The sequence below is a fragment of the Muscardinus avellanarius genome (assembly GCF_963383645.1).
Source record: "Muscardinus avellanarius genome assembly, chromosome: 16".
Lineage (NCBI taxonomy): Eukaryota > Metazoa > Chordata > Mammalia > Rodentia > Gliridae > Muscardinus > Muscardinus avellanarius.
In genome coordinates, this window is record NC_137802.1 from 68330256 (window position 1) to 68356749 (window position 26494).

Here is a 26494-nt window from a genome sequence, read left to right on the forward strand (position 1 = left end):
TGGCTCAGATCCCGGCCAGCTGAGGGTGGGACTGGCACCCCGAACTCCCTTGGGTCCACATCCACAACTCTCAGCACCAGCCTCGTCTTCGAGCCCGTCCCTGGCTTTCAGGACTAGTCTTCCAGCCAGTCCTCCCAGGCTGCCAGCAGGTCTGCAGGGACAAGCCAGGTGAGTGCTGGCCAGAGAGGGAGGGAGGGAAGGGCAGGAGGGAGGGGGCAGGGGGGAGCCAGCAGGACTCTTCCTCCTGAGGCCCCAAGGGCTGTTGGCCTTTCCCTCCCTTGCAGGAAGGGAAACTGAGGCCCCGGGTATCTCTCAGTTACATGGAAAGTTAGGTTCTTGAAAACCTAAGGCGTAGCTGGCTGTGGTGGCACACGGCTATAATCCTAGAGGCTGGGACAGGAGGAACACAGGTTTGAGGCCAGCCTCGGCAACTTAGCGAGCCCTCAGCTACTTAGCAGCCATGTTTCAAAGTTTAAAAAAAATTTTTTTTTAAGGACTAGGGGAGTAGCTCAGAGGTAGAATGTCTCTGGGTTCGTTCTACAGAAAAGAAGAGAAAGGAAAGAAAAGAAAGGTCTGGCACTATTGACTGTGCAGACTCCATTGGTGAGGCTGGCCGGGGTCACTTGGCCTATCCCTCCTGCCCCACAGTCAGGGTGGCACCTGTCCCATGTGTGATACCGATTAACCTAAAGACTATGTGTTATAGTGGCATGGTGGAGCACGGCTCTAATGCCAGCACTCGGGAGACTGAGACAGGAGGATCACAAATTTAAGTATAGCCACAGCAACTTAGCAAGACCCTATTCTTTTGGTTGTTGTTTTTTGGTTTTTTTGCAGTACTGGGGATGGAACCCAGGGGCATTCTACCTCTGAGCTACACCCCCAGCCTTATTTTTTATTCTTTATTTTGAAACAGAGTCTCACTGAGTTGCAAAGTACCTCACTATGTAGCTGAGGCTGGTGGTGAACCACGATCCTCCTGTCTCAGCCTCCCAAATGCAAGGATTGCACGCGTGTGCCACCACGCCCAGCTCAAGACCCTGTTTTTAAAGAAAAAATTTTTTTTAAAGAGCTGAGGAGCTCTTTAAAACAAAACAAAACAAATCCTAGTACTTGGGAGGCTGAGACAGGGGGATGGCGCAGGTTCAAAGCCAGCCTCAACTACTTAGTGAGGCTCTCAGCAACTTAGTGAGACCCTGTTTCCAAATCAGATATAAAAATAGTTCTGGTAGTGTAACCTGGAGGTAGAAAGCCTCTGGGTTCCATCCCCAGTACTACCCCCCCCCCAAAAAAAAAACCCTAGGAGAAGCTGAGTGTGGTGGTACAAGGTCATAATCCCAGCCTTCAGGACAGCCTCAACTAGTTAGTGAGGCCCTTTGCAACTCAGTGAGACCCTGTTTCAAAAAAAGAAAGAATAAAAAATAGGGCTTGGGGTGCAGCTTGGAGGTAAAATGCCCCTGGGTTCCATCCCCAGTACCTAAAAAAAAAAAAAGAAAAAAAAGAGCTGGGGATGTAGCTCAGAAGTCAAATGCCAGTGGGTTCAATCCCCAGTACAAAAGAAAACAATAAAATATAAAAAGAAAGAAAAATAATAAGTAAATAAATCCTGGTATGGTGGCACATGCTGCTTATAATCCCAGTACTTGGGTGGCCAAGACAGGAGGATCAAAAGTTCAAGGTCAGCCTCTGCAACCTTGTGAGCCTCTGTTTCCAAATAAAAAATAAAATAGGGCTGAAGTGACCTCAGAGGTCAAATGCCTCAGGGATCAATCCCCAGTACCACAAAAAAGGAAAAACAGGGAAGCCGGGTGTGGCTGCCCACGCTTGTAATCCCAGCATTTGGGAGGCTGAGACAGGTGGAAGGCAGTTGTGGCCAGCCTCAGCTACTTAGTGAGGCCCTCTGCAACTCAGTGAGATTATGTTTCAAACATAAAGAAGCATGTGCACTGGGCGTGGCGGCGCACACTTGTAATCCCCGCGCTTGGGAGGCGGAGACAGGAGGATCGCGCAGGTTCGAAGCCAGCCCCGCTGGCGTTAAGAGACCCTGTTTAAAAAATATAAAATAGGTCTGGGAGTGTAGCCTGGAGGTAGAAGGGCTTCCAGGAACCCCAGTACCACCAAAATAAATAAATAAATATATAAACAAATAAATAAATAACTACAGCCGTGGTATCACACATGAGACAGTGGTGCCACCCTGACTGTGGGGCAGGAGGGCTGGGCCAAGTGACCCCTGCGCGGAGGTAGAATGCCACTGGGTTCTATCCCCAGTACCGAAAAAAAAAAAGGGGGGGGGGGAAGGAAAAAAAAAGCAAAAGAAAGAGAAAAGAGTGTGTGTCAGGCCTGCCTGGCCGGGGCGAGGCCCAGAGCAGGGTGAGGGCTTCATCTAGAGCCGGGCTCTGGGCTCAGACACCCGGCTTCCAGTCCCTGCTGTGTGGCCGTAGGTAAGTTGTTTAAGCTCTCTGAGCCTTGCTCTTCTAAGGGGGCCAGTTGCAGTGGTTAAGGGTGAGGCCACCCACTTCTCTGGGTCCCTGGAGAGAGCAGGGAGGTAACTGTCCGTGGCCCCAGTTACCACCACAGGCACGCTCTCCTGGTAGACACCGCTATCGCTAGCGCCTCTGCTTTTGCTGCTGCGATTGCGATTTAAATCTAACAGAGTGGTGTTGGTAATGATTGTGAATGGCTTCCATCCTCAGCACGAAAGCTCTCCCTCACGTCCCCTCTCTCCTTGCCCTTCCCGTGTGTGTGTGTGTGTGTGTGTGTGTGTGTGTGCACGTGTCTGTATGTTAGAGAGCTGAGGGTTCAGGGACATGTTGACCCTGCTCCTTAACACCTGAACAAAGCCAGGCAGAGTGGCACACACCTGTAATCCTAGTACTTGAGAGACCTAATCCTAGTACTTGTGGATCGCAGGTTCAAGGCCAGCCTCAGCAACTCGGTGAGGCCCTCAGCAACTTAGTGAGACCCTCACTAAATTAAAATTTAAAAATTAAAAGCCGGGCATGGTGGTACCCACTTGTCATCCCAGTACCTGGGAGGCTGAGACAGGAGGATTGTAGGTTCAAAGCCAGCCTCAGCTACTTAGTGAGGCTCTCTCAGCAAGTTAGTGGGACCCTGTTTCAAAATAAAGAATAAAATATAGGGCTGGGAGTGTAGCTTGGAGGTAGATGTCTCTGGGTTCCATCCCCAGTACCGCAAAATTAAAAAAAAAAAATTTTTTTTAAAGAGCTGAGCGTGTGCGTTAAAGTAGAATGCATGCTCCTGGCTTCGATCTTTGGTACCTCCTAAAAAGTAGATTTGTCTCAGCCTCATGTCCGGCCTCTGGAGGACAGGACCTTCTCCCCTCCCACCCACCTTTCCCCAAAGCTGGAACCACAGGAGCCAGTTACCCAGAGAGAGGTTAGAGAGCAGCTCTGGGGCAGCCCCTGGTACAGGATGGGGTGGAGCTAGGGAAGGGGGTGCCCAGAAGTTTCAACCTTCTAGACTGTGGGAGCTGGGGCCCTAAAAATAGATAACAGGCAAAGGAGGAGTCTAAAAGTAGACTCCAGCTGCAAGCTTGTAATCCCAGGACTTGGGAGGCTGAAACAGGAGGATCACAGGTTCAAGGACAACCAACCTAGTGAGACCCTATTTCAAAATAAAAAATAAAGCCAGGCATGGTGGTGCACGCTTGTAATCTCAGCGCTTGGGAGGCTGAGACAGGAGGATCGCACAGGTTCGAAGCCAGCCTCAGCTATTTAGTGAGGCTCTCAGGAACTTAGTGAGACCCTGATTCCAAATAAAGTATAAAACAGGTCTGGGAGTGTAGCCTGGAGGTAGAAAGCCCCTGGCTTCCACCCCCAGTACCACCAAAAATAAATAAATGTAAATAAAAAAAATAAAATAGGGCTGGGGTGTAGCCTAAATGTAGAAGACCCCTGGGTTCCATCTCCAGTACCACTAAATAAATAAACTCCAGATAAAGTAATGGGGCCCTCTGTAGGCATGCGCGCGCACACACATACACACACACACACACGCACACACAGCTCACAGATCACCACGACCCAGTTTCTAGGAAGGCTCTGGACCCACTCTGCCGGCCCCACACCCACAGAGGTGCGTGACAGTGCCCTCACCCACGTGGCACACTTACACGCAAAGGTGTACAGGGCAGTCAGGGACCCTCCGAGGGCTGAACAGGCAGGAAGTGCCTTGGGATGGAGGGCAGGATGCAGCGACCTCCTGTCCCCATCCCACCTCCCAGGCCCTGCCAGTTGAGCCCGTGTTCCCGGCCTGGGCATCCACGGCAGGAGACGAGGCTGCGCAGCGCTTGTGACAGGGGCGATCCCAGGGAGGGAGGCTGGGGCCGCCAGAGTTGGGGTTCAAGTCCCACAGCCCCAGCACCTGGGCACTGCTGGACTTAAGCCAGGAATTGATTTACCCTGCCCGAGTCAAGCGTCTTTATCCAAGAAGCAGGACAAAGGGACCGTTATCATGGCTTGTCACACCTCAAACATAGAAGGTGCTAGGTCTACGTTGTTGTTGAAGTGTGTGTGTGTGTGTGTGTGTTACTTAGGGATTAAACCCAGGGGCATTCCATCTCTGAGCTACACTCCCAGCCCTATCTTATTTTTTTTAGTTTGAAACAGGGTCTCACTAGGTTGATAGAGTCTCACTATGTTGTCAAGGCTGTCCTCAAACCTGTGATCCTCCTGTCTCAGCCTCCCAAGTACTGGGATTACAAGCGTGTGCCATCATGCCTGGCTATTATTGTTGTTGTTGTTGTTGTTATTATTATTACTATTATTATTATTATTATTATTATTATTATTATCTGGTACTGGGAACTGAACTACCTTCTGCACGCCAGGTTGAAGGAGTTCAAGGTCAGAGACCCAGCAAAGATACAGTTACATGCGGGTCACAGGGCACTGCCCATGGTAGGTTTCAGCATCAGAGAAATCTTGCTTTAAGGCCTTGGTAGCTCTGAGACCCAGCAGGGCAAATCCTATCACCACTCTGAGCCTCTCTTTTCCCACCTGTAAAATGGGACTGATAAGTAATGGTAATGGAGGATTTGGTCTGTAGGCAGGAGTTGTGGTTTTACTGTGTGAGGGTTAAATGTATTTATAGTACTTAGCATAAGGACCCTGACATCTTATAAATTGTCAACAATTAAGAGTAAAACCCTGAAGGTCTAGCCTGGGAACAGCTGGATTGTACTGAACAGAACAGCATATAGTGTGTGTGTGTGTGTGTGTGTGTGTGTGTGTGTGTGTGTGTGTGAGTGGTACTGGGGATTAAACCCAGAGATATTCTACCTCCAAACTATACCCCTGACCAATTTTTTTGTGTGTGTGGTACTGGGGTTCCTGGAAACCCTTCTACCTCCGGGCTACACTCCCAGGCCTATTTTATACTTTTTTTTTTTTTTTGGTGGTACTGGGGTTCCTGGAAGCCCTTCTACTTCTGGGCTACACTCCCAGACCTATTTTTACATTTTTATTTGGAAACAGGGTCTCCTAAGCCAGCGCGCGTGGCTGGCTTCGAACCTGCGCGATCCTCCTGTCTCAAGCCTCCCAAGCGCGGGGATTACAAGCGTGTGCCACCACGCCCGGCCTATTTTATACTTTTTATTTAGAAACAGGGTCTCTTAAGCCAACGCGGCTGACTTCGAACCTGCGCAATCCTCCTGTCTCCGCCTCCCAGGCGCGGGTATTACAAGCGTGCGCCACCACGCCCGGCGCTACCCCTGACCAGTTTTTTATTTCTTAATTGGAAACAAGGTCTCACTGGGTTTCTGAGAGCCTCGCTGAGATGCAGAGTCTGGCTTTGAACCTGCGATGCTCCTGTCTCAGCCCCCCAAGTACAGGGATTACAGGCATGAGCCTCCATGCCCAGCGATTTGAGAAGCTTTCTGACCATCTCTTTGTCAGGGAGTGGGCTGCCTGCCCCACAGAGGCAGGGGAGACTTTGAGGAAATCTAAATCCAGAGCGTGGAATAATTGGGGTGAAAAGATGCAGTTCCTTGGGCACCCCAGGAATAGTTCTGGCCTTTCCTCCTGTTGGCCAGATCTGCCCCTTGGCTAGCTGGGCACTCTCTGGCCACGGCTGAGTTTTCTGTGCACCCTGCTGGTTTAGAGAAGCTGCCTCTAGTGCTGGCCCCGGGATCAGGGTGTTGCGGGGATGGTGGGGTGGACTCGTTCCTACTGAAGGTCTGGAGGGCAGGGCTGCCTCCCGAGATTCCTAGCATCCACCTGCTGGGTGACTGTGCCAACCCCACGTGGAAGGAACCCCCTGGGCCTCTGTCAGACTGATAATAACCATGATTGTTATTAACTGCTGTGGACTAAAGATCACGGGTAAGCTAAGTGCTTCCTAAGCACTATCATTACACCCTCTTAATAGCCGATGGGATTAATGCTATCATTATAACACCTAGTTTACATATGAGGAAACAGTCTGGGAGAGCAACTTACCCGAAGCCACACAGCTGGAAGGGGCAGGCCAGCTTTTTTTTTTGGGGGGGTGGTCTGGAGATAGAACCCAGGGGCATTCAACCTCTGAGCTATACCTCCTGCCCTATTTATTATTATTATTATTTATTATTTATTTTAAAACAGGGTCTCACTGAGTTGCGAAGGGCCTCACTAAGTAGCTGAGGCTGTCCGTGAACCACGATCCTCCAGTCTCAGCCTCCCGAATGCTGGGATTACAAGCGTGCGCCACCACGCCCAGCTGGCAGGCCAGTTTTGCTGCCCAGTTCTGGCTGTCCTGAGCCCTGCCACCTTTTGGGCTTATCTCAAAGAAGGTAGTATATAAGGGCTGTGCTGCCTGGGGCTGCCATAACGTGGGGACAGGAGGCTTTGGGAACCCCACAGAGCATCCGGAGACCTGCCACTATTTGTTCCTGTGACTGCTGTTTGACCTTTGGCTGGGCCTCAACTGGATCATCTGTAAAATGGGAGGAGGGTTGGGCTGCATACCAAGGAGGCTCTTCCTGCCCGTGATTCATCCCACCACCCCCAGCTCCATCAAATGGTAACTTCATTTATGATGTATTTACGTCACAACAGTCAAACCAAAGCTTCTTAGCCCAGGGTCCCTGGCTCCATGAGCTGCCTGGGACTCAAGCAAAAGCAAAGTTCAGAGCTCGCTCAACATGTTCTAGAAAAGTATTGATGTTAGCTGGGTATGATGGTGCACGCTTGTAATTCCAGTACTCGGGAGGCTCAGACAAGAGGATCGCAGGTTCGAGGACAGTCTCAGCAAGCAGTGAGCTTCTCATCAACGTAGTAAGACCCTGTCTCAAAATTTAAAAAATAAAATAAAATAAATAGGTCTGGGGAGGAGCTTGGAGGTAGAATGTCCATGGGTTCAATTCCCAGTACCACAAAAGGTGGGGGGAAGCCAGGCATAATGGCGCACGCTTGTAATCCCAGCATTTGGGAGGCTGAGACAGGAGGATCACAAGTTCGTGGCCAGCCTCAGCGACTTAGTGAGACACTGTCTCAAAATAAAAAAATAAAATAGGGCTGAGGGTATAGTTCAGAGGTAGAATGACTCTGGATTCAATCCTCAAACCACCAAAAAGAAGGGGGTGGGGGAGGAGGAGGAGGAAGGAAAGGAAGGAAGGAAGGAAGGAAGGAAGGAAAAAAGGAAGGGAAAAGGAAGAAAAAAAGGAAACAAAAGAAATTTGAGTGTAAAATTCTTCCTTTTGTTTCCTGAGGCTTCTTGGAGCTGGACCTGTTCCCAGCGCCCCAGGCTTTCCCACCACGGTCCCCCCTGGCCCACCTGGACCACGGAGACCTCTGCCCCACTGCTTCCGGTTAGCCCCTGCCTGCTGCCCAGCTCGGATCCACTCTGACTGGCCCCTGAGAATCCTTCTCCCCTCCAATGTCCTCCCCTGGTCTCTGCCCGGCGGGTCTTCCTGGAGGTAGGTGCAGTACGGAGGATGGCCAGCAGAGGTCGCAGGGCGGGCGCACTCCATGGGACATCAGCCGCCGGAATAGCGTCTTGTTGGGTGTGAGAAATTCATGTGTGAGAAATTTGTGGCAGCAGTTGGGAAAACTGGGTTCTGGGTCTGACCTTCCCCCTCTGTGGGCCTCAGTTTTTCCATCCGTGCAGTGGAGGGAGGAGACTAGAACCCTTGTACGGTTGCTAGGCAACCCCCCAGCATAGACATCCCCTGGACCTTTCTGATTGATGCTAGGGGAGGAGGCTGTCTTGAGCTCCCTTTGGCAGAGGCATCTTTAGAGAATGGGGCAGCTGACCCCAGAGTTGACTGAGAAAGCAGAGCCCCTTGTCCGCCCACTTAAGGGAAAGACTTACCCTGGGGAGAAAGGAGGGCTCCTGGGACCCAGGGAAATGGAGGCCCCCACTGGAGGCTTCCTGGGGGCGAGAGAGCTCAAGCCTGGGTGACAGGCAGCAGACTCCTGGGGATGGCTTCTGCCTAGCCCTGGAAAAGCCCAGGAGGGCCTGGTGGGAAGAGAGACAGCACCATCCTGCCCTCAATGTTGGGCTGAAGGTCCTGGAATCAGGCTGGAGCCTGCACATCCTTACTCAGCTACTAGGGGCTCTCCTGGTCCAGTTCTTAACTCTTTCCACCGGCAACTCGTTCCGGGCCCAGATAGCATGACAGAGGAAAGGCCCAGGGACGCAGCAGATGACCTATGCAGATGCCCAGGGTGGGGGCGCCAGCACCCCTCAAGGACCAGGACCCAGTCTTCACAGGCTCAAGGAAGATCCCTTCCCACCCCACCCCTCTCTCTTCACCCCATGCTGCTCCCACCACAGAAAGACTAAAAACCAGAACACAGGCTTGTCAGTGCTACAGAGCTTTCTTTACAAAAGTCATAATGCGCCTGAGGGAGGGTTTTGTACCGTGGGGTCACAGAGCCTGGCCGCCTGAGCCAGGTGGCAGGAGGGGATGGGGGGCACAGGGACAGGTAACAGCTGAGAAAGGGCAGAGCCCGGGGCTCCGAGGAGGATGAGTCGGCACTTGGGGTGGCCCCAGGCTCAGGCCCAGAGAACAGCCAGGCAGGCTGGGCTGGCTCAGGATGGCTGTGGCAGATAGCCAGGCCCTCTGTGTCCTGTAGTGAGAAGGGGGCCGCTCCTCGACACCCCAGCTCTGGGCCTGTGCCCGGATGGGGCCACATGCACGCATGCATACCAGAGAGATCTTTGGGGGCTTTCGCCTGTGCCAACCGAGGGGGCCCAGGAGGAAGGGCACATCTGCATGGAGCACAGATGTGCCAACACAGCTCAGCTCCCGAGCCCATAACCTCGGCCTGGCAGGAGAACTGGGAGGACGCGCCCCAAGGACACACACTGGCCTTTCACCCGGTTTCACCACCATCACAGCTGGGACACATGGTGAACTTGTGACTCTCCATCATCCCTGCAGGTCTCCAGGGAAAGCCACCAACCAATCCCAACACACACACACACACACACACACACACACACACACACACACACACAGATCCCAGGGGCCTGGGCACAGTCAACAGTCTAGACTAGCCATATCCTCCAGCATCCCCTGCACAGGACTTCCACACTAGAAGGCCTGACCCCGGCCGTACCCAGCCCCCGCCTGCCTGGGCCCGGGAGACTCTGAGACAGTTGGCAGACGCCATTCTCCAGCCAGTGTGTGCCCACCAGGCCTGGGGCTGTAATACTGCGGCCTCCTGCTCTAGCACCTTGCATTCCAGCGGCCTGGCCCTCCGGGGTCCCCGGGGGACCAGGCTGCACGGCGGAGGGGGGGAGGCAGGAGGACAGGCCCAGCCCACCCCAGCCTGGCTCTCCAGTTCGGGACCACGGGCAGCAGGTAAAGGAAAAGGGACTGGCCTTCTCCCGTAGGGGATGGGGTGGGGACTGAACGGCAGGCGTTTGGCTGAAGAGTCTGGCTGGGAAACTTCCCCTCTGGGATATAAGGGGAGAGGGGGCTGCCCAGACTCTTCCCTTCACAAAAATGTAAGAATCCGGCAAGTCTCCAGCTTGAGAAAGGACAGGACCCTCCCCAGAGGGCGGGAGTGGAGATGCAGGAAGGACAAGTGCCCCTCCCCACCTCACTAGAGTTCTGATGGAGTCTAGCGCCAGGGGCCCAGCAGCCCCAGCCCTCCCTCCAGGCCGGCCTTCCACGGATCCGAGTTACTTCGGGGCCACTCAGAGACGGCGCTTGGGGGCTCTGGGCCCTCAGAACTGGTTCCAAGATGAGCCACGTGGCTCTTGTTCCTGGGGAAGGGGCCGCAGGGCTGGCGGCTGTGAGGACTTCAGGCCCTCACTGTGGGTTGTGGCAACTTGCAATTCATTTTGGTCAGGGGAGAGGAGTCCCCGGTTATCTGTGGAGAAAGAGACAGGCAGAAACAGACCTTAAAGATAACCTTCAAAAACATAATTTTCAACCAGAACCAACCACTTGATGACTTAGCCTGCCCTCTCTGGACAGGCTAATGGTCAGGGATGAGGGACATTGGCCTCCCCGTTCCCCAAACTGTAAACCAAGCTCCCTCCCTACGTCTACCTCTGCCCCAGCCACTCAGGCTAAAGGCCATCTGTACCAAAGTTTGCTGGGCTTGTGGTTTGCTGGGGGATGGGGCAGGGCAGGGGCCAGTCAACTGGAGGACCAGTGTGGTGGCGGCAGCCTTGGCCAGCTGTGATGAGTTCTTCTTTTTATTTTATTTGTTGATCCTGGGGATAAAACCCAGGGGCATTCTACCTCTGAGCTACACCCCCAGTCCTATTAATATTCCTTTTTATTTGGAGACAGGGTCTCACTAAGTAGCTGAGGCTGGCTTTGAACCTGTGTGATCCTCCTGTCTCAGCCTCTCAAGTACTGGGATTACAGGCATGTGCTTCATGCCTGGCTTGTGATTTTCTTTGGGGGGGGGTGTGGTACTGGGAGTGGAACCCAGGGGCTTTCTACCTCCGGGCTACACTCCCAGTCCTATTTTTATATTTTATTTGGAAACAGGGTCTCACTAAGTTGCTGAGAGCCTCACTAAGTAGCTGAGGCTGGCTTTGAACCTGTGTGATCCTCCTGTCTCAGCCTCCCAAGCTCGGGGATTACAAGCGTGCGCCACCACACCCGGCTTGTGATGATTTTTTTAAACTGGACAACTCTGCCCCCATGGCTGCTGTCCGCCGCATAGGGAGCATTTGCTGGTGCTGGCTGCGGGGCTTGGGAACAAGAGGTCAAACATCTGCCTTGAGGGTCCGGCTTACCAGCTGACCTGGCTGCCAAACCCCCAGACTACGGGAGTCACCCTGTCACCAGGCTCTAAGCCAAAGAACCAAGGATTGAGCCCAGGTCCACTGGGAACAGCATGGGACAGCAGGGTATGGGGTTAGCTATTATGGGAGCCCCCCACCCCCAGTCTCCACTTGTTCATCCAGTTACAAAGGGGGATGGTGCACCTCCCCAAGGAGCTCAGGATTCCTGGAACCAGGAAGGTGAAGGAGCTCAAAACATCCCAGCAGTGATTACTGTGGCTACCGTATTTCATCAACTCTAAGATTTTTCCACATTTTCCACATTTTGTTTTCTTCAGAATCTAGGTATCTTTTATATAGTGATAGTAAGAAAAGCTCCGGTCATTATTAAATTGGCAGCTGCTTCTTCTGAGCTGGTGGTAAATAAAATAGCGAGGCATCTTGGAATTGGTGGCAGCTTAGATTTTATGAAATACGGTACTAGGCCCTCTCCTCGGTCCTGAAAAGGCAGGTAGCCGCTACCGCCTACTCCTCCTGGGGGGCCGTAGACGGGACTCCTCCAAACCCTCACCCCCTGCCCGGACCCCAGGCTAGCACTCACAACTCTGTGTCCTCCAGGGCCGGCGGGCGCTCCAGGGCCTGCCTTCGCCTCCTGACGGCCCCCATGATCTTCTTGCGGGGCCCCAGGGGGACGCTGATGCTGCGGAGGTCCAGGTCCGAGCACAGCATCAGCGCCTCCAGGTCGATCTTCTCTTGCCGAAGGAGGGCGGCAAAGTCCTCCATGTGCAGCGAGGCCAGGAAGGTGTCCAGCGGGCTCGTCTCGGGCTCCAGGTCCTCGTCCAGGCCCAAGTCCAGCTCGTCCCAGGGCAGCTCCTCCCCGCAGCTGCGGTCCTGCAGGCTGTTGGCACTGCCCAGGCTGTCGTCGTCCAGGCTGGGGGAGCTCTGCAGCCGACCCCGCGGCGTGCCCGCCCCGTCCAGGCCCGCGTCCTCGCGGCCCAGCCCATGCAGACCGCTGCTCACGTAGTTTCTGCGGAACACCATGGTGCCCAGGCCGGGGCGGGTGAACAGGGAGTCGTGACCTGAGTCGGTGCTGACCTCCGAGTGCGCAGGCTCGGCCGCCAGCGTGGCACGGGAGACGCTGTCCTCGTCGGAGAGGAACATGTCCCGGAGCGGGGCGCGGCCCCACTCCTTGGGATTGGCGTAATTTCCCTGGCGCACGAACATCACGTCGCTGCCCAGCTGCAGGCCCGAGAGCGAGCGCACGCTCTTGCGCCCGTCCTCCGAGACCTTGAAGGTGCCCTCGCCGCCCTGTTTGCGCCGCTCCAGCTTCTTCTGGATCTTGGTCTTGCCCCTGGCCGTGCCGTGCAGCGTGGCCTGCGAGTAGGGCAGCTGGCTGCCCAGCGTCAGGTGCTGCAGCCGGCGGCTCAGGGTGCTGGACGTGAGGCTGGAGAAGCTGAGCGTGTCGGAGCGCTCGGCCAGCTCGCGCCGGTAGCGCCGCTCCATGCGCTCGTGGTGCTTGCGCTGCAGCTTGGCGCACGCGCGGATCCGCCGCTCCGCCTCGCGGAAGGCCTTGTCTTTCAGCTTGCCCACCAGCCTGGGGTTGAGGCTGCTCTGCTTGGCCGCGATGGAGTCCAGGTAGCGCACGCACTCCATGTGACCCTTCATGGCGGCCATGTCCAGGGGCGTGTGGTAGTCGTTGTCCAGGCACCAGATGTTGGCCCCAAAGGACACCAGGAAGGACAAGCAGTGCAGGTGGCCATTGGAAGCTGCCAGGTGCAGGGGCGTGTTGCCCCAGATGTCACACTTGTCTGGGTCACCCCTGCAGGGAGAGCACGTGGGGGGGGGGGTGAGAGAGAGTCTTCTATAGCTGGAGGTGGAGGGAATTGGGGGGGCCGGGTCGAGGACCCCTCCCCGCCCTCCCGCCTTGTCGCGCTTCCCTATAGGCACGCTGCACCCCAAAGAAACCCGTGGGCCTGAAACCTCTCCTCTGAGTCCAGGATACCTGCTGACCTGGGCCACCAGACAGACCCCAGAGTGAGCCCGGGTGGTGGTGGTGGGGATGGCCTCGAGCATAGGGGGCGGGGCGACAGGGAAGGCGGGGCCTGGGCGGGGCTTTCCTCCGGAGAGCTGAGGGCTGGGAATCTCAGGGGATAAATATTTGATGCCCAGAGAGAAAGGGCTGAATTATTCATGGGCTCAGCGGGGAGCTGGCCCAGAGAGGTGGTGGGCCAGGGCCGAGTCTGGGTCTCTAGGCAGGTGCGATGGTGAGTGTGGCCCGCGTTGCAGGGGACTCGTGAAAGAGGACGAGAGGGTGGTGTGTGCTGGGCCTGAGCCTGGGCTCCGGGAGGGTGGGTGCTCCCGTGCCCCGGGGAGCGCCGCGTGTGCAGGGAGCCGGGCCAGGCCTGGCAAGACCGAGTGTGAGAGCAGGTGTCGGGTCTTGGCCTGGGCCAGGAGGGGACCGTGGGGGCAGCCAGGACTGGAGGGGAGGCGGAGGCAGGCCGCAGCCCTGCTGGCTCGTCCTGCCTTGCTCAGACTGCCCCTTCTGGGGGGCAGTCTGTGAGGCTGGCTGGCTTAGCCAGTGCAGGGACCTCATCTGCCCCCTTCAGTGCCCTCTGTGCTGGGCTGTGCCCCCTGGGCAGCTCCCGCTGGCTCCTTCTGAACTCTGGCTTCCCTCTGGGGCCTAGCCCAGGGCCCCTGCCCCACATTAATGAGGCCACCAGGCCACCCCTGGGGCTGGCGAAGAATCACTTCCTTGTCTGCACATCTCCCCGCACACCCCCCGCTCGGCCTCCCTTACTGGGCGCCAAGTCCTGCAGGGCAGTGTGGGCACCAGACCCACAGCCATCGAGCACCGTCTTTGCCACTGTAGGACTCGGGGGTCCATACACCGAGGGGGAAACCCTCTTTCCCTCCAGTCCTCTTTGTGAGTGGCAGGGGGACAGTGTCCCTGCGTACCCTCCTGGAGTTGAGAAGGAGCCCGTCAGTCCTGCCCGCCGGGGACAAGTCCAAGGAGCAGCCATGGAGGGATGCCACTGCCCGTGCTCAGGCCAGGGGCCAGCTCAGTCCCTGCCCCTCTCCCCCAGGGCCTAAGATGCTCATATGAACCCCACCCACCCCCTTCCCTGCCCAGGTCACCCCTGGGAGAGGCGATGCTGTCACAGGAGTGTGATTGAGCCCCTCCCCTCCAGTGGCCCCGGGCCCTGCACCCCTCAACTGGCCCTCCTGTGTGGACTCTATGCCCACACTGCCCACAGGACAACTCCAGGGGGAGGAGTGGGCCAGGAGCCCCTTCTTGGGTGAGGACCATCACCGCTCAGCTGTGCCCTGAAGGGGGGGAGGGGTGCAGAGCTCAATGGGGTGGCCAGGCCAGTGACATTTGGTCCCGTGGACAGTGCCTATAAATCCCAGGAATGAGCCAGACGAGGGAGAGAGGTGTGAGCCCCGGCCTGGCCTTGGGGCTGTGGGTGCTGGCTGGGAGAGCCCTGCAGCTCAGGGCTGGGGAGTGGGCGGCAAGGCTGGTACTTGGTAACCCCCCACCTCCGCGCCTCTCCCCCTCCTGCAGGTCTCTCCCACCTTGCCCTCACTCTGCAGCACCCCGCCCACAATCATGGCCCCCCAAATCCCAGTGCCTCCCCTCCTAGCCCCACATCCAGGTCACAAGTGTCACATGTCCCAGCTTATGTTCCTCTCCACGTGTGTCTCCCCCGGGTGCCACGCTCCAAGGTCCCAACCTCGGGTGGTCCATCCATCAGAGGAGGGACAAAGGATGCCGCGGCGTGGGGCGGGGTTGGGACTCTCCCCCGGCCGGCAGGCTGGGGGAGGACACTCACCCGCGGCTCACGATGAGGCGCAGCGACTCCAAGTTTCCGTGGTAGGCAGCCCAGAGGGTGGGGGTCATGCCATCCTCGTCGGGGGCATTGAGCTCCTTCCGAGTGGCCTCCTTGAGGAGCTCCAGGTAGCCATCTCGGGCGGCCCGGTGGTACTGGTCACTCATGGCGCCCAGCTTGGACGGGGCGGGCAGGGGGCACGGGGGAAACGCCCCCCGGGGGGAGGGCAGCGGGGTTAGGGCTGAGGCATGGGGTTAGGGGAGGGGGCCGGGCCGGGGCCGGGGCCGCCAGCCCCCACTGCGGCAGACTGATGGTGCGGAGCGCCAGAGCTGCGCTGCTGCCGCGACATCTGAGCCGGTCACCCGGCGGCGGGGCGGGGTGGGGGATCTCCCGCTGCCCTGGGAGCCGCCCCGGGCTTCCCCTGGGTCCTAAACACCTTTCTCCTGGGCGCACAGGGGTCACCCACGGGAGGCCCTGCCCTCACTCCCAAAGCGCCCACCCCCGCGCTCCACCCGTGAGAGCCCAGTCTGGGGACAGTGGGTGGCCTGTCCATACCAGCGCTCCGGACCTGCGGCTCTCGACTTCTCCGCCCGTCAAAGGGCCCGGGAAAGGGCTGGGAGTGGGAGGAGGGTTGCAAAGACAGTCCTAGTCCCGGGACAGTGGGCCGAAAGGGGCGTGAAGACTGACCGCAAGATCGTGGTCGCGGGTACCAGGCAGTGGTCTTCCGAGCACGGGGTGGTTCCGCCGCGCTCCAGCAGGGGGCGCGAGAGGCCTGAAAGCCGACTGCAAGCACCGGGCGAGACTTTGTTCCCAAGGCGCAGACTTCGCAGCATCCCCGGGAGCAGCGGAGGGGGCGGCGTAGGGATAGCGGAAGAAGAAGCCGGGATCAGTGTGAGGGCGAGTGGGGAAAAGAGGGCTGGTTGTCCTATGCCAAAGGCGTAGGGCTGGGAGGGCGTCAGGATGGCGGCGGGCACTGGGGCTTCTCTTGAGAGTCGGGTCTGGGGGTCCAGGCGGGCGCGATCGCAGCGCATGGGTTCGGGGTGCGGTGCCCCTTGGGTGCCGCAGTGCAGGGCTGCGCCTCGCGCCGGGGTATCGGGCGGGGTGGGGATGCTTCGTAGATAAATATAAATCTCGCCTTATCTGGCTCCCGCGCGCTCTTCCCTAAATTCAGCCCAGAAAAAAAATGGATCATGTGAGTGCGACTGAGAGGTTTATGGAACCCATCTCCGACAGCTGTAAATCACCCTACCCGCCCGAGTATAAAGCACCCGTCCAGCCCGGCGTGGGAGAGAGGAGACGCTCGCTGCCCCCTGACCCCCAGCTCCGCGCAGACTCCCAGGCCAGCCAGGTGCGTGCCCCGGACTGTGGACGTGGGGGCCTTGGACGGGTCCGCTGCTACCTTCTTTCCCTTGGAAGAGGAGAGGTTTTTCTCTTCCCCTCGTCCAGCCCCCACTGTCCCTGGGTTAGGAACCCCCCTGCCCCCGAATCTAGAGCTAAGATGGGGGAAGGAAAGCCCTTGGGGTTCACCTGGGGTCCTGCCCGCTCCTTCCCCGCAGTGACGCCCCCAACCTCCTCCAGCTGCCCCCATCATGTCGGAGGAGCTGACCACCGGCCCCAAGGAGAGCCCGCGGGCGCCCCGGGCCGCCCCCCGCGAGGTGTGGAAGAAGGGGGGCCGCCTGCTGTCGGTGCTGCTGGCCGTGAACGTGCTGCTGCTGGCCAGCACGCTCATCAGCGGCGGCGCCTTCAACAAGGTGGCCGTGTACGACACCGACGTGTTCGCGCTGCTCACGGCCATGATGCTGGCCGCGGGGCTCTGGATCCTCTTCTACCTCTTCCGCACCGTGCGCTGCCCCGACGCCGTGCCCTACCGGGACGCGCACGCCGGCCCCATCTGGCTCCGAGGTGCAGGGGAGGTGGGGACAGAGCTGGGGTGGGTACCTTGACCCTCGGGGCACCTGCGTGCGGGGTGGAGGGCCGAGGAGTTCCCTCCCATCTGGCTCAGGGTGAGGCGGGCAGGAAAGAGAGGATGGCGGAGGGGAAGGGGAGGGGTCGTGGATGGAGGAGAATTTATTGCCTTGTCCAAGGATTAGACATTAGATTGATGAAAAGGGGGGGATTGGAAGAGGCAGAGGAGGGCCCTTCTCTATCTCTGCATCCCCAAGAGAGGGGCCCCGAGGACATCTACCCATCCACCCACTCCATCACATCCCATGCTTCCTCCCTCCCTCCCTCCGTCCCTTCCTTTCTTCCTTCCTTCCACCCATCCATCGTTCAGGCCATCTCCTTGCCCGTGCACCTTTTTATCCACCCATTCATTGATGCTCCCCATCCATCCATCCATCCACCCAGGCACACAGCCACTAAGTTCATGGCCCTACAAGCCCTCTGCCTGCCTGGCCCACCCCCAGCCCCCGATGCCCCTGATTTCCAGGTGGGCTGGTGTTGTTTGGGATCTGCACCCTGGTCATGGATGTCTTCAAGACCGGCTACTACTCCAGTTTCTTTGAGTGTCAGTCGGCCATCAAGATCCTGCACCCCCTCATCCAGGCTGTATTTGTCATTGTCCAGGTGGGTGGCAGGCGTGTCCCCTGAGTGGCAGGACGGAGTCAGTGCTTCAGGGGTCAGGAGGCCCGAGGTCCACTCCCCTCCTGCACTCAGAGCAATTGCAAAAATGGGATCGGACTGTAGAGGGGTCCTATGAGCCCCAAAGGAGGAAGCAAGCACCGTGTCATGAAGTAATATCTAAATGCGAGCTCCTGCCCGGGGTGCTGCAATTTTATTTTAACCTAAGCAGTGCTGATAGTTGACACCGGAGAGGTGTGAGTCCTGACAGCCAGCTCTGTGTGCTGGAAGCTGGCCCGCCCCCACTGGGTGCCTATGGAGGGCATGGGTCTCAGCCCGGGGTCATGTGGTGGGCATGGTTCCTTTGGCCTCAGCCGTGGCTGCTGACCTGGGCTTTTGCTTAGGAAATAGGGTGTCCTGTAACTGGGATTTTTTTCAAACCAGTTTGACTTCTTTTTAATTTTGTTGTATTAATGCCGGTCTGGGAAGGTCTTCTGATGGCGCTGAGGCAGGACCAGTTTTACATGAGACCAAAAGAGACCCTAGCCCTGCAGCAGGACCAGAGTGGACCACAGGCAGGGTGTCCTCGCCCACAGCACTGCCCAGCCTCTGCCTCCCAGGTTTCCACAGTGGGAATTGGCATTCATGTCACTTTAGATTTTCACATTTCGTGAGTTTGAAGAGTGCTCAGGTGAAAATACAGATTCCCCACATCAACAAATGCCAAGGTAGGAACTCACTGGCAGCCAGAGAGAGCGAGGCTTTGCAGGATAACAGAGGAGGAGGACGGGCAGGGGTGTTGTGAAATGGCAGTGAGCGGTTGCCAGAGACCCTTTCTGCTGCGACTCTGGCCTTGCTCCCGGGAAGAAAAAACCTAGGTAGTCAGAATCCACTTACCTCTCCATCGCTGCTCCCACCCGCACCCCCAAGACCAGAGAGCACGACAGGTGACATTTTGCAAACTTTAAAAAAAAAACAACAACAGAGAACCCTTTTTATTTCTCTATTTCTGGTTCTGGGGATGAAACCCAGGGACATTCTATCTTCTAGATACACCTTCAGCCTCTTTTTTTTTTTTTTTTTTTTGGTGGTACTGGGTTCCTGGAAGCCCTTCTACCTCCAGGCTACACTCCTAGACCTATTTTTTATATTTTTATTTGGAAACAGGGTCTCTTAAGCCAGCACGGCTGGCTTCGAACCTGCGCGATCCTCCTGTCTCCGCCTCCCAAGCGCGGGGATGACAAGCGTGCGCCACCACGCCCGGCCTTATTTTTTATCTTGAAACAGATCTCACTAAGTTTCCGAGGGCCTTGCTAAGTTGCTGGCGCTGGCCTCAGACCTTTGATTTTCCTGTCTCAACCTCTCAAGTACTGGGATTACGGGTGTGCGCCACTGTACCGGCCTAGAGAGTCCCTCTTTTTCTACAAACCATATTTTAGGGTGCAAAGAGAAAATATTCCTGGCTTCCTTTTGTAAAGCTAAAGTAGACACAATCACTTAGTAGAAGGGCTCCTGGAGTAGAGAGAACAGAACAGCAGACAGGTGGACCTGAGCTCCCTAGACTTGAGCCCGTGCGCACACTAATGACTCTCCCACTCTCTCTCTCTCAATGCAGACTTACTTTCTCTGGGTCTCGGCTAAAGACTGTATTCATGTCCACCTGGATCTGACTAGGTGAGTGCCGCAGGTCAATGTCTGTGTCCACAGTGCCCACCTGGCATGAGAGCCGAGGTTTTCCGGTCTGGATGGGCTCTTTTCTCTGCTCCCTGGCTCCCCACCCCCATCCCAGTTTTAGCCCGATTTTCACCATGCTGAGCTGTGCACTTTCCCCAGGAGAAGGGAGCCTGAGCCTGGGCACCCCTGGCTCTCCCTTGCTTGGCATTCTAGCCAGGCTAAGTGTTCCTGCCAAGCTCAGCTCCTCTGTCCCCTGTCAACACCATCTCTCAGAAGAGCGTCTCAACCGCCCGCTTCGCCAGGGACCCAAGACCAGCCCAAGACTCACCGGCCTCCCTGCCTCCCCTCCATCTCCCAAACAGATGCGGGCTCATGTTCACGCTCACCACCAACCTGGCCATCTGGATGGCAGCCGTGGTGGACGAATCCGTGCACCAGACCCACTCCTACAGCATTTCCCATAGCAACACCAGCTACACCCGCCTCGCCCCGGACGGTGAGTTCCTCCTAAACCCTGGCCCTGTGGCCGCCGGGCCTTGGGCTGACTGTGTGGATTTGCAGTCAGTCAACCGTGCCCTCACTCACTAGGGCATGGAGGCAAAGGTGAACAGGGCCTCCCGCTGCCCCGGGCTCTGCCTGGGAATTGTGGGCGTGGAGGAAGAATCCAGGCTCTAGGAAGAAAGGGCATCGGTGATCAGGCTGGGGAGGGGAGAGGAAGCCAGGGTGGTTCTGCTGGGGGAGCCTGGGTCAGACTAGATGGACTGGGAAGGTGAGACTCATCCCATGACAATGAGCTAGTGACAACCTCCCCAGCTCTGTGAGTCCTGCCCAGTGCTAAGTGCCTGAAACAGTCTACCCCTCACAAGGCCCCTTGCAGATGGATGCTGTTAAGACTCCCATCCTGCAGATGCAGAAACCAAGGCGTAGAGGGGTTAAGTAGCTTGCCCAGGGTCCCAGAGCCTGAAATCAGAGCGCTGCTGTTCAGCTCCCTCTTCGCTTTCAATTAGCTGCACTAAGGAAGAACAGGGTTCCCAGTGTCCCAGTCCTAGTTTTCTGGACTTCTCTAGGGTCCAGGACCAGATCAGAGACTAAGGTACCTGCACACCCCCCACATGGCAGGGTCCAGGGACAGAAAGTGTGACCCCAGCCCCCAAGGAGACCCCAGCCCAGCAGGACTAATAAAAGGCCTCCTTGCATACCCAGTAGACACTGAAGTGGTTCAAACCTACAGAGAGTGGTCAGCCTAACAGGTGGGTCCGTGGAGGTGGATGAGGCTGCTGGAGAGGGTCCTGCCTGGGGGTTGTTTACTTTAATTTCCCCAATAGTACAAGTCACTTGACCTCATTGAAAATGAGCTCTTTGCTTGCAAATCCAGCTGAGATGATTCTGGGGATTAAAAGAGATATTTGCACCAGGCATGGTGGCTCACGCTTGTAATCCTAGCATTTGGGAGGCTGAGACTGGAGGATCGTGGTTCACAGACAGCCTCAGCTACTTAGTGAGGCCCTTTACAATTCAGTGAGATCTTGTTTCAAAAATAAAAAGCCTAAGCCGGGTGTGGTGGCGCACGCTTGTAATCCCAGCATTTGGGAGGCTGAGACAGGAAGATCCGGGTTCGTGGACAGCCTCAGGTACTACTTAGCGAGGCCCTTTGCAACTCAGTGAGACCCTGTTTCAAAATAAAGAATAAAAAATAAGGCTGCAGATGTAGCTTGGAGGTAGAATGCCTCTGGGTTCCATCCCCAGGACCACACAAAAAATAAATAAAAATAATAAAAAAGACTAAAATAAGCCGGGCGTGGTGGCACACGCTTGTAATCCCCGTGCTTGGGAGGCTGAGACAGGAGGATGGCACGGGTTTGAAGCCAGCCTCAGCTACTTAGTGAGGCTTTCAGCAACTTAGTGAGACCCTGTCTCCAAATAAAATATAAAAAAGGTTTGGGAGTATAGCCCAGAGGTAGAAGCCTCTGGGTTCCACCCCCAGTACCACCAAAAAAAAAAAAAAAAAAAAAAGACTAAAATATAGGGCTGGGGGTGTAGCTCGGAGGTAGAATGCCCTTGGGTTCTATCCCCAGTACCACACACAAAAAAATAATAATAATAAATAAAATCGGGCTGGGGGTTTAGCTCAGAGGTAGAATGCCCATGTTCAACCTCCAATATCAAAGAGAGAAAAAGAGAAAGAGGAGTGAGAGACAGAGAAGAGAGAGATTTGCCAGGGCTTAAGGTACCCTATAAGGTGTACTCTGGTTCCAAGAGTCCTTTCAGTACAAATCAAAGTAACAAAGACACTTTGGGGACACCGCGCACTGGCTTCCTGGGCCACGTCAGATGCCGGGAAGAGCTACGAGGAAAACTGGACTTTAGGGGATCCCAAAAGGGCCACTTGCAGGGGACCAGGGCTTACCTATCTCGGGCCGCCAGGGGCCGCCGTGGGTGGGGAGGGTTAGAGGCACGGAAGGGTGACGTGGGCAGTGCCCCGGGTCTGACTCTCCTTTGTTACGGTGCACCGAGGTGTCTTGGCGTCTCTGGCCCTTCCTAAGGCTCTCAGTCAATATTTGTATACCAAATGAACACGCCGAGCCCTGTGAAGGCCTTTGAGTTGCCCTAGTGACTCAGGCGGGGAGAGAGAGACCCTGCCCTCACACACACCACAGGCTGGGGCCGGGGGGCCTGGAGGACCACCCAACCCCGGTCCCTTTCTTCACAGTGGAGCGTGCAAGCAGCCCCGTCCCAGGAGACCCCTGCCCCTGCAACACGGCCATCTGCCAGATCTTCCAGCAGGGCTACTTCTACCTGTACCCCTTCAACATCGAGTACAGCCTCTTCGCTTCCACCATGCTCTACGTGATGTGGAAGAACGTGGGCAGGCTGCTGGGCTCCCCCCACAGCCACGGCCACGCCCGGTCCCAGATCAGCCTCTTCCGGGAGACCTACTTCGCGGGCCCGGTGCTGGGCCTGATGCTCCTTGTCGTGGGACTGGCCGTCTTCATCATCTACGAGGTCCAAGTGAGTGGGGAGGGGGGCAGCATGCAGCAGGCCCTGGTCACCTACTACATCTTCAACATCGTCTGTCTGGGGCTCATGACCTTGGTCAGCCTGAGCGGTTCCATCATCTACCGCTTCGACCGGCGGGCCATGGACCACCATAAGAACCCCACCCGCACCCTGGACGTGGCCCTGCTGATGGGCGCCGCCCTGGGCCAGTACGCCATCTCCTACTATTCCATCGTCGCTGTGGTGGTGGGCACGCCCAGGGACTTGCTGGCGGGGCTCAACCTGGCCCACGCCCTGCTCATGATCGCCCAGCACACCTTCCAGAACGTCTTCATCATCGAGAGCCTCCACCGGGGTCCCCCTGGGGATGAGCCTCACGAGAGCCCCCCCAAAGAGCCCTGCCAGGGCCTGACCTTTGCCAACCTGGACGCCCTCCACACCTTGCCCGCCTGCCCGCCCACCCCCAGGCTGGTCGGCACCAGCCCAGCCGGACCTCAGGAAGCTGTGACCGTCATCTTGGCCCCCAGGGGCCACTGGAGACGCCGGTGCCTCAAAGATATTTCTCTGTTTCTCCTGCTATGCAATGTCATCGTGAGTACCTGGGGAGGAGGAAGGATGCGCCTCCGGGTCTGTTCTCTTAGCCTTCTCTGTCTTGCCCTCAGCCCACCTGAGAATCTTTAGAAAATCTTTAGAAAAGAAGAGGGCTGCCGGGCGTGGTGGCACACGCTTGTAATCCCCGCGCTTGGGAGGCAGAGACAGGAGGATCGCGCAGGTTCGAAGCCAGCCGCGCGCGCTGGCTTAGGAGACCCTGTTTCCAAATAAAAATGTAAAAATGGGTCTGGGAGTGTAGCCCAGAGGTAGAAGGGCTTCCAGGAACCCCAGTACCACCAAAAAAAAAAAAAAAAGAAAGAAAGAAAAAAAAAAAGAAGAGGGCTGGCTGCAGTCATGGGGCAGGGAGCATCTCAGGCACACCGAAGGAAATCCCGGTGTTCAGGCTCCTGGGGCTGGAGGGGGCCCCAGAGAGGGCTGCCATGGGGGCAGGGCAGAGATGACAGGGAGCCGAACTTATGGGAAGGGGGGGGCCCTCACCCCCAGGGGGTAGGTGTGACTGCTCCCGGGATCTTGTGACCCGCCTGCTTCTCAGAATAATTGGAGCAGCGTCAGGAAGTAGCCGAGACCTGCGAAGGTGCGAGAGGTCTGTGTGGTGTGTGGGCCGCTCACCCTTCCCTGGTGACGTGGCCAAGCCACCTCGGAAGAGTGACGCTCACCAAGTCCACATACACATCCCCGATGGAAGCACCCGGGTGGGGACTCTCATAGTGAGGCGCCCCCCCCCTCCAGGAGAGGAGCATCCGTCGCATAGCTACAGTCCAATACAGAAATGCTGGCGTAGACAGGCTCTCCAATACAGAAATCTCTAAAATAGAAGGTGTGCCTGTGCAGGGACGGTCGGCCCTCCATATCTATACGATTTTATATACCGGGAGTCACCCGACCTTCACACGGAAAATGCTAGGAAAAAAATCCATCTATACTAAACACGCAGAAGTTTTTTATTATTATTATTCCCTAAATAATACAGTATGAGCTGGGTATGTTGGTGCATGCCAACTTAGAAAGGCTCTCAGCAACTGAGCAAGACCCTCTTTCTTTCTTTCTTTCTTTCCTTTTCTTTAATTTTTTTTTTTTTTTTTTTTTTTTTTGCGGTACTGGGGATAGAACCCAGGGGCATTCTACCTCTGAGCTACACGCCCAGCCCTGTTTTTTAATCTTTATTTTGAAATAGGGTCTCACTGAGTTGCAAAGGGCCTCACTAAATAGCTGAGGCTGTCTGCAAACCATGATCTTTCTGTCTCAGAATATATATATATATATGACGGGATGTAGCTTATATATATGTCTCATATATATATATGGCTGGGATGTAGCTTGGAATATGCCCTAGATTCAATCCCCAAAACCACACATACTGTACATACATATATATACATGCATGTGTATGTATATAAACAATTACTTACATAGCACTTATGTTTTATTACATATTATGAGTACAGTAATATATACATGATTTAAAGTATACTAGAGAATTACTCAGGTCATATGTAAATATTAGGCCATTTTATTTAAGGGACTTGAACATCCTTGGATTTTGGTATCCGTGGGTGCTCCTGGAACCAGCCCCCAGTATACCAAGGAATCACTGTGCATCCTAAATAGAAAAAAAAGAAAAGAAAAGAAAAGAAGAATTCCAATGAAATTTGACTCAATATAAAAACAGTCCTGTCTTCCAATAGAAAAATATTTGGAAACAGGGTCTCTTAAGCCAGCACGGCTGACTTCGAACCTGCGCGATCCTCCTGTCTCCGCCTCCCAAGCGCGGGGATTACAAGCGTGCGCCACTACGCCAGCTTTTATTAGTATTTTGAAACAGGGTCTCACTAAGTTGTGGAGGGCCTCTCTAAGTAGCTCTGTTTGGCCGGAAGCCAGCGATCCTCCTGTCTCAGCCTCCCAAGCACTGGGATTACAAGAATGTGCCAACATGCCTGGCTAGGCCTTGTCTTTGGCTCTACACCCCACACCCAAACCAGCTGAGCACCTAGGCAGTAGTGAAGCAGGACTCCAGCTTCACCCTCCTCCCAGACCTGGGAAGGGAGTGGACAGGGACAGGCAGGGAGTTGAGTTCACAGAGGGTTGGGGTTGGGTAGCCTGGTGGCTGCCTCTGAACCCCTCGTCCTGCGCCTGATGGGTTCTGCCACCAGCAGCCCTGTGCGCACATCCCTCCAGCTGCTGGCTCAGCTGTTTAAACCAATTTCTGGTGTCATCTATGGAAATTCCTGTTCCATAGGAGGGCAGGCTTAGGGGATAGGACAGGTGACCATAGAGAAGCACTAGCCTCAAGCATTAGCCTTGAGCACCCTCCCCGAGTTTCTTAGAGCGTGTCCAGATGCTAGAGGTCGCCATTCAGAGACACCCCACCTTCAATGTTCGCCAAACTGGAAATCTGGAGTCCCCCTCCAGTCACAGCCCAGCAAAGCCCACAGAAATGAGCCCCAGGAGCCGGGAGTGGTGATGCATGTTTGTAATCTCGGCATTTGGGAGGCTGAGACAGGAGGATTGTAGTTCGAAGACAGCCTCAGCTTCTTAGGCCCTTTACAACTCATTGAGACCTTGTTTCCAAATAAAGACTAAAAAAATAGGGCTTGTAGTGTAGCTTGGAGGTAGAATGCCCCTGGGTTCTATCCTCAATCCCACATTAAAAATAAAATAAAATAAAATAAAATAATAAGGTTGGGGGGGTAGCTCAGAGGTAGAATGCCCCTGGGTTCCATCCACAGTACACAAAAAAGAAAGTAAGAAAGAAATGACCCCAGGTGCATTCTGGGCCACTCCTGACACGCCCCTCTCCCCGCACAGCTGTGGATCATGCCGGCCTTCGGGGCCCGCCCCCACTTCAGCAACACTGTGGAGGTGGACTTCTACGGCTATTCACTCTGGGCGGCCATCGTCAACATCTGCCTGCCTTTTGGCATCTTCTACCGCATGCACGCCGTCTCCAGCCTGCTGGAGACCTACGTGCTGTCCTGAAGCCGCGGACAGCAATCCGGGCCACTGGGGGAGGACTCAGCTCACGGGCCCACCGAGAGCCCCCCTGGGAATGACCCCAGGGTGGCAGTCACGGTGCCACAGGACCACCATTCCCCAGTGGCCCCCAGAGAGGATTTTCACAAAAGTTTATTTTCTTTCTAGGATGAGTTTTTTAATCACAACCGGGACATACCCATCCACCCCTGGCATGACACCCCACCCCGGACCAGGGGGATGGAGGGAGATCTCTTCTCTGTAGCATCTGTACGACCAGATCTGCAGGGCTGACTCTGGTTCAAATCCCAGCCTGTGCTCTCTGGAGCTGGGAGCCAATAAACCTGTGATTTACCCTCTGTCTTCCACTTCTTGACGCGGCCGCCCCATGTGACATGGTCTTAGGAGAGACAGTTGACAGTCAGAGCTGGGAACTCTGCTGGAGGCCTGCTTTTCACCCAGTGAGCCGAGTCCGAGTTACAGGGTGGGGGTGCAGTGGGGGCGGGGAGCTGGACCGGAGTTCCCAAGCTGCCATCTTCCTCTTTTTCCTTATCTTCAGGTGGCATATACCTGTAATCGCATTTTTTAATACGATTACAAGTGTCCCATGACACAAGAAATATTAAGAAGGACCGATCTAGTCCAATGCCCACATT

At 55.9% G+C, this 26494-nt stretch overlaps 2 protein-coding genes across 2 annotated transcripts; one reads left to right on the forward strand and one right to left on the reverse strand.

Annotated features, from left to right (window-relative positions):
- Positions 1-11793: 11793 nt before the first annotated feature.
- Positions 11794-15190, reverse strand: USH1G (USH1 protein network component sans; the record flags this gene model as incomplete). The annotated part of the gene is made up of 2 exons (XM_080712731.1): positions 11794-13015; positions 15027-15190. 2 exons carry the CDS (start codon positions 15188-15190, stop codon positions 11794-11796), a joined length of 1386 nt encoding a protein of 461 aa, XP_080568857.1.
- A 1422-nt stretch (positions 15191-16612) lies between these two features.
- Positions 16613-25844, forward strand: OTOP2 (otopetrin 2; the record flags this gene model as incomplete). Its single annotated transcript, XM_080712963.1, has 6 exons — positions 16613-16925; positions 17455-17591; positions 19201-19259; positions 19622-19755; positions 21970-22847; positions 25674-25844. The coding sequence occupies 6 exons, from the start codon at positions 16613-16615 to the stop codon at positions 25842-25844; spliced, it is 1692 nt and encodes a 563-aa protein (XP_080569089.1).
- Between the last annotated feature and the right edge of the window lie 650 nt (positions 25845-26494).